General features: G+C 39.9%; 1 protein-coding gene across 1 annotated transcript in view; it reads left to right on the top strand.

Annotated features, from left to right (window-relative positions):
* Positions 1-1489, top strand: part of LOC104124926 (mucin-5B-like) — a 3142-nt gene extending 1653 nt beyond the window's left edge. Inside the window, exon 2 of the mRNA XM_035892861.1 lies at positions 19-1489. Coding sequence (XP_035748754.1) covers positions 19-1381 — 1363 coding nt within the window. The 3' untranslated portion in view covers positions 1382-1489. The remainder of the gene's footprint in view (positions 1-18) is intronic.
* Positions 1490-7770: the final 6281 nt, after the last annotated feature.

The raw sequence follows: 7770 nt of genomic DNA, 5'->3' as shown, positions 1-7770 counted from the left end.
CATCATCACCACCACCAGCACAGCCAGCACCGCCAAGACCACCGCCCCTCTACCACAAGGAACGACCACCATCACACCCACACCAACAGTGCCCACCTCAGCAGCCACCACCGCTGCCAGCACCTCCAAGACCACCTACAGCTGCCAGCCACGTTGTGCCTGGACCAAGTGGTTTGACTTGGATTCCCCTACGCCTGGTAGCCAAAATGGAGACATAGAGACGTTTGCAAAAATCCGAGCCGCTGGGAATGCTCTGTGTGACAAGCCAGAGGACATTGAGTGCCGTGCTAAAGATTATCCTGCCAGGACTCGGGAACAACTGGGACAGCAATTTGAGTGCAGCCTGGACACCGGGCTTGTCTGCAGAAATAGGGATCAGATCAAAAAATACCCCATGTGCTTTGACTACGAGATCAAGGTGCTGTGCTGTGACCGTCAACACTGCCAGACAACACCAGCACTGCCAAGCACCACTGCAGGCTCCTCCACCACAGCCTCTCCTGCAGAAACCTCCACCACAGCAACCCAAACTCCAGCACCACCCACTGCTGCCTCCACCCTCCCCCAGTCGTCACGGACAACCACCACTGGCACCACGGTTGTCCCCAGTACCACGGCTCCACCAACGCAAGGCACAACCATCATCACCACCACCAGCACAGCCAGCACCGCCAAGACCACCGCCCCTCTACCACAAGGAACGACCACCATCACACCCACACCAATAGTGCCCACCTCAGCCAGGAGCACTGCCAGGACCACTGAAGAAAGCACCATAAGGTCCACAGCCACGTCTGCTCCAGCAGAAACCTCCACTGTGACAACACGGGCTGCAACATCAACCTCTGCTGCCTTCACCCTGCCCCAGACAGCAACGACAACCACCACTGGCACAATGGTTGTCCCCAGTACCACAGCCCCGTCACCACAAGGCACAACCATCATCACACCCACTAGCAGGCCCAGCACCACCAGGACCTCTCCCCCTCTGATAGAAGGCACAACCATCATCACACCAACAGTGCCCACCTCAGCCAGGAGCACTGCCAGTACCACTGAAGAAAGCACCACAAAGTCCACAGCCACATCTGCTCCAGCAGAAACCTCTGCTGTGACAACACAGGCTCCAAGATCGCCCACTACTGCCTCCACCCAGTCTAGCACCAGAGGCAGTACAGAGTTTTTTCCCACATCTGTTTCTTCTACTGGACAAAGTACTGTCACCACTATTTTTCCCACAAGTTTGTCTACCACAAGCAGCCCAGGTATGTCATTGTTTACCTCTGGAAAAGTTAGAAACAGGTATTTCAGTAGAACTATGTTGGTATCATTGTGTACTGTGACTTCTTCCACTGTCATCCCTATTTCTTCCAACATATAAACCACCTTTTTGCTCTACCTGTCCCTCTGCTACTAGTATCTGTGTTAGACAAGTGTGTGAGTGTACCCCGTAGCTTGATATTACTTATCCTGTGCTCAGTGGAGATGGTGGCAACTATGAAACTTTTGAAAACATCAGATCTAAATGTCATAAGATTTGCAAAATCCCAGATGATATTCAGCGTAGAGCTAAAAGATTTCCGCCATCTCCACTTAGCAGTATGTCAAATAGTTGAATGCAACAAAAATGTTGGCTTGATTTGCTGGAATGTTGAACAGTCCTCTCCAATATGTTGAAATTATGAGAAGAAAATTCTGTGCTGCAAACTAAAACATGTCTTGTGCTCAACAGTAGTGACAACTGGTACTTCACAATCAAGTCATGCTACAATAAGCACTCCTGCAATCTTCAGTTTTCCCCCCAGCACACCTGTCACAATGGGAGCAAGTACAGACACTATATCAAGCAGAACAACTCCATGTTTTTGTCGCGTGCTTGGTAATATTTTTTCTCCTGGTAAGTGTCTTATTTTATGGTTATAAATATTTTCATAAGCAATATAAACGTTTAATGCTTTATTCAATTAAAGATAACCCCTCAAATTCATCTAAAGACAGAGCTTTTTGTAGATGAATACACTTTATATTTTCACAATATTTTTTTTTTTCCCCCTAAGTATTTTCATTGGTCTTTTAATTTCTCCTCCAATTTTTCTCTACAGGGGAAGTGGTATACAACAGAACAGATAGGGCTGGCTGTAATTTTTATGCACTCTGCAGCACGGAATGCGAAGTTCAGCCATTTATGGGACCGTGTCCTTCGACAACTCCTTTCACTTCAGTCGGCTCAGAAACTACAACACAAGCTGCCTCATCCACAGGACGTGTATTTCCTTCTGTCTCACCAACTACAGCAACATCCCTCACAACTTCAGCAGAAAAAAACTGCACTGATGTCAGTCCTCCACGAAAGGTGGTTCCCCTCATTATGTTCTAATCTATCATCATTGCAAAACCAGCCAAATTTCTCTCCTCTAATAACCAAATCAATCAACTTTTATGTATTTCAATAATGAAGTTGGCCATGTTACAAATGACTTTATAGCTCACAGTTCTTCCACCTGGCATTACCAGGTTTTTAAGTAATCTGGAGATGGAAAAGCTCACTAATAGAGACTAATGCAGACCGCACTAATGGTGGAGACTTTTTTTTTGTAAAAGACACTTAAATGTCATAGAAATAAGTAGACCAGCTATGAAAGGCTAAAATCTCATTCCTTCAACACAGAAGAAAATTCTGTGATTGTTCTCAGCTTGCCTGCTCTTGAGGCCTGAAATCATATGCTAAGAAAACTCTAATCTGAACTCCCTACCAATTTTGAGAATCTATCTCAAGGTGATCCAGAATAATTAGGGTGAGAGAGCACTTACGAATAAATCATTTATATATTTTCAGCCTGGAGAGACGTGGATAAGTGAATGCCAGATGTGTGTCTGTGACGCCCTCACTACTACAGTACAATGCAAGCCACTCCTATGCCAAACAGTTCAGACACCAACTTGTGACCTAGGATTTTTTTCCGTGCCTGTAGTACCACTGAAAGACCCATGTTGTCCTGAACTTGAATGCCGTAAGTATTCAATATACATATATTCACACACCAGGCTACACACTCTAGTAAATTGAATTTGCACTTCTGTTAACATCTAAGCAAGTTCCTCCTGTATCGCAAAACTAGCAACGCCTTCCTTAAATTGTTGTGGCTCAGCAAACATGCATATGCAGTAGAAGTTTATTTAAAAGCTAATTTTTTTTTCAATGACGTTTGCAGAGAGAATTGGCATGGGTGGGAGAGCAGGATAATACTTTGAACCTTCAAGTGGTCTATGTAGCTCAACTATCTCTGTATCTGTAATCATAAAGGTTATTGATGCATTTTACTTAATGTTATTAATGTAGCATTGGAGCACATTAAAACTAGCCTAAGTGTAGCTAAACTAAGATGCATAAACCTAAGAATAAGCCAGAAGAAAGCTTAATGGTTAACTACAAAAACAAGTAACACGAAGCAATAATACACAGTGAATTGCAATCAGTAACTGAATTGTCGATGTATGAAAAATAATAATTATACTTACACTGTTGTTGAATGCTCATGAAAATTTAAAAATCCAAGTTATATATGTTTGTTTATATACATAAATTTTATATGCATATATTTTTATACACATATATTTATACAAAAGAATAAAAAGAAAAAGGTAGCCATAAATTAAGCCCAAAACAGGAAAATCAAAACAAAGGAACAGCCAGGTTCCTTTCAGTAGTTCTGTGAAAGACATGAATGGGCTCTGCCATGTAGTCAAATTATTAATATGACCATGGTAAGAATACCCGCTTTCCACTCAGAGTCAATCTTCCATCTAAGCCATGTTCTGAGAGGTCATAAAGAATCAATAACAAAGGCATCTTTGAAGGTTACTGGACTTCTAGGGTTCAAAGAGAAAACTAATTTAATTTGGACGATGTCCTGGGCAACCTGCTCTAGGTGAACCTGCTTTAGCAAGAGGGTTGGACTACATGATCTCCTGAGGTCCCTAATGCCAGATGTGTGTCTGTGACGCCCTCACTACTACAGTACAATGCAAGCCACTCCTATGCCAAACAGTTCAGACACCAACTTGTGACCTAGGATTTTTTTCCGTGCCTGTAGTACCACTGAAAGACCCATGTTGTCCTGAACTTGAATGCCGTAAGTATTCAATATACATATATTCACACACCAGGCTACACACTCTAGTAAATTGAATTTGCACTTCTGTTAACATCTAAGCAAGTTCCTCCTGTATCGCAAAACTAGCAACGCCTTCCTTAAATTGTTGTGGCTCAGCAAACATGCATATGCAGTAGAAGTTTATTTAAAAGCTGATTTTTTTTTCAATGACGTTTTCAGAAAGAATTGGCATGGGTGGGAGAGCAGGATAATACTTTGAACCTTCAAGTGGTCTATGTAGCTCAACTATCTCTGTATCTGTAATCATAAAGGTTATTGATGCATTTTACTTAATGTTATTAATGTAGCATTGGAGCACATTAAAACTAGCCTAAGTGTAGCTAAACTAAGATGCATAAACCTAAGAATAAGCCAGAAGAAAGCTTAATGGTTAACTACAAAAACAAGTAACACGAAGCAATAATACACAGTGAATTGCAATCAGTAACTGAATTGTCGATGTATGAAAAATAATAATTATACTTACACTGTTGTTGAATGCTCATGAAAATTTAAAAATCCAAGTTATATATGTTTGTTTATATACATAAATTTTATATGCATATATTTTTATACACATATATTTATACAAAAGAATAAAAAGAAAAAGGTAGCCATAAATTAAGCCCAAAACAGGAAAATCAAAACAAAGGAACAGCCAGGTTCCTTTCAGTAGTTCTGTGAAAGACATGAATGGGCTCTGCCATGTAGTCAAATTATTAATATGACCATGGTAAGAATACCCGCTTTCCACTCAGAGTCAATCTTCCATCTAAGCCATGTTCTGAGAGGTCATAAAGAATCAATAACAAAGGCATCTTTGAAGGTTACTGGACTTCTAGGGTTCAAAGAGAAAACTAATTTAATTTGGACGATGTCCTGGGCAACCTGCTCTAGGTGAACCTGCTTTAGCAAGAGGGTTGGACTACATGATCTCCTGAGGTCCCTTCCAACCCTTGCCATTCTGGGATTCTGTGGTTCTGTAATTTGAAGTGAACCTGATAACAAAAGGACGAAAAAGGGACTTTTCAGGCATAGCTCGAGTTTGAAGCCATTCCTCCTCAACTCTTCTAGCCAATTTCAAAGATGAAACTTTACTTAAACATCCAGCTATAATAAATATGAGGTCTAAGCATGTAGGGGGGATTGAATTCAAGTTTTCCATAATCCCTGTGTTCCTAACAAACCTCCATAACATCTTGACTTCTCAGGGAGTCTCACAATTTGAGCTTATACTGGAATTTTTTTTTTTTCAGGACAAATACCTGATACCTGTGTGATTAATGGTACAATGTACACGGTGAGAATATTATACTTACAGTGGTATACTGCTGGAAGTGAAACGTACACCCTTTCTACCAAAATAAGCCTTTGAAAGTTCTTTTCCCAGTACATGCTGTTGTATCTCTAGCCCTTAATTGAAAGGTGGTTTGTTTTTTTTTTTCTAATGTCAAAGACGTAATTGTCACAGAATAGTGTAAAACAAGAGTGTACCATTTGTAGTGATGTACTTTCTTTTTAAGCTCTCTCCCGCTTCTGGAATTAATGAATTTTCCAAATGAGCTGATGAATAGCCAAAACTTTATGATTCTTTGAAATAAGCCCAGAGAACCTTCAAAAATAAAGCTAGGATTTTTGCTTAAATTGATACGTAAATCTTTTGCTAAAATTGGTGCTTATGTCATTTAGTAAAATATAAAACATTAGAACTGGAGCCTTTTAGGGATACATTTCAGAAAGACTAAAATCCATGTGTAAATTTGTATCTCTGCTTATGTATCTGCATATGTATCCAATTATTTTAATCTCCATTTGTAAATTATAATTCTTTTATAACCACTAAACATGAATTACAAGGGAAAAAATTCTTAAATGGAATATTGAAAAGCTGGTAAAATAATGAGGCAGTACAAACCAGTCCTACCTGCATTTTATTAGTTTACTTTTCTCTTTTATGTTGCTTCATTTAGTTTCATCCTCATGTGTGTTTTCTTGTAAGGCATAAAGCCAAACAACTTCATTACGTTTGAAGCGAGTTGAACAACTCAGTCGCACTTGCATTTCAACAACCTTAATGGTTTTCAGCAATGCTTCTAACTCTGCCTATACATTATATGGAAACTGTTTCCATTTGATTTTTTTTTTTTTTCTGTCTTCCAGGTTGGAATGTCAACAATAATTAACTCATGTCAGAAATGTACCTGCAGTTCTGAGAAAGATCCAGTGACTATGGAAAATATCGTGCATTGTGAAACAGTTCAATGTGAAACATCTTGCCCACTGGTGAGTTCAGATTCTCTAGGCTGCCCAGTCAGCCCTCAATTACAGGAAGGCTCAAACTCGCCATGGCCAGCTCAACATACTTTCTCTTTCATCCCCTTGTGAGTAGGGTCATCAATATGTGACCGAGGACGGAAAGTGCTGTGGGAAGTGTATTGAGGTAGCCTGCAAAATCAAATTCAGTAACAACACTGTTCACGTGCTCAATGTAAGTACTCCTTTCATGTTCAGATCTATTAGCCAGTACAGGTTAGAACAGCTAGGAGTCAACTCGTGTCCCTTACTATTAAAAATCTAACTAACACTGAAATTACTTTGAAAATAACACACCAGTTTTCTGAATCGAACACTTACATGGAATAACAAATTCTTGATGTGTGTAGTTAACTGGGCAATGGTTTCTACTTTGTGGTCTGAGTGTTCAGATCCAGGATTTAAACTTTCAAGCTAGCCACAGTTGGCAAAATTTTGCTTTTGCCACTTGAAAGAAGTTCAGAAGCACCTGAGTATCTTTGAGATGTAAGAACTTAACTAGCTCAGACATTTTTTAAGTAACCATACTATCACAATGAAAAAAAAAATTGTTTTATTTTCTTATAAAATCTTAGGTTGATGAGATCGTGCAACTCGATCATTGCAGCCATTACAAATGTGAAAAAATTGAAGATCAATATGTTGCAGTCCAAACTAAAAAAACGTGCCCCGAATACAACCCAGAAGAGTGCGATACTGTAAGTTTTAATCAATTCTTCATCGATTGAATGGAGTTTAAAAGAACAAGGGGGGTGGGGGCAAGGAATAATACAACAAATCACTTTCACTGAAGTTGCAGGAATGTCTTAAGAATGAAACTAATCTTGCTGAAACATTAGCAATAAGAAAAGTTTAGTTTTCCATGAGGCTGCAAGGATTCAGGACTTCTATGGTGGGACAGTAAGTCATCCATGGTTTCATTCAGTGCTCATCACAGAAGGAGCCTTCTGCCCAGTATCAGTAATGCTAACTCATAGTCTTACTCATGGTTGCCATCTGTGCATTAATACAAATCCTCCTTCTTCACTTCTGCAAAGGACGAAACAAAGACTACTCCTGATGGCTGCTGCAAAATATGTGAAAGTAAGTAATGCTCTGTTCATGTTTTCTGTTTGAAGAGCACTGTATTCAACTTCTAACTATCTTGGAGCAGATGGAAGCATTCTTTACTCCCCCAGTTTTCACTTACTCTGTTTATCAATACCCTGAGTTTCACTATTTATTCAAAACAAAAAAGAAAATTTGTTTTCCTGATACTGAATACCACAGCCCAAGCTACGAATGCTCAAGCATCTGCGTTATC

This window comes from Egretta garzetta, unplaced genomic scaffold, assembly GCF_000687185.1.
Source record: "Egretta garzetta isolate BGI_Z169 unplaced genomic scaffold, ASM68718v1 scaffold44, whole genome shotgun sequence".
Taxonomy (NCBI): domain Eukaryota; kingdom Metazoa; phylum Chordata; class Aves; order Pelecaniformes; family Ardeidae; genus Egretta; species Egretta garzetta.
Note: the sequence above shows the minus strand (reverse complement) of the source record. Positions and strands in the feature narration are given on the sequence as shown.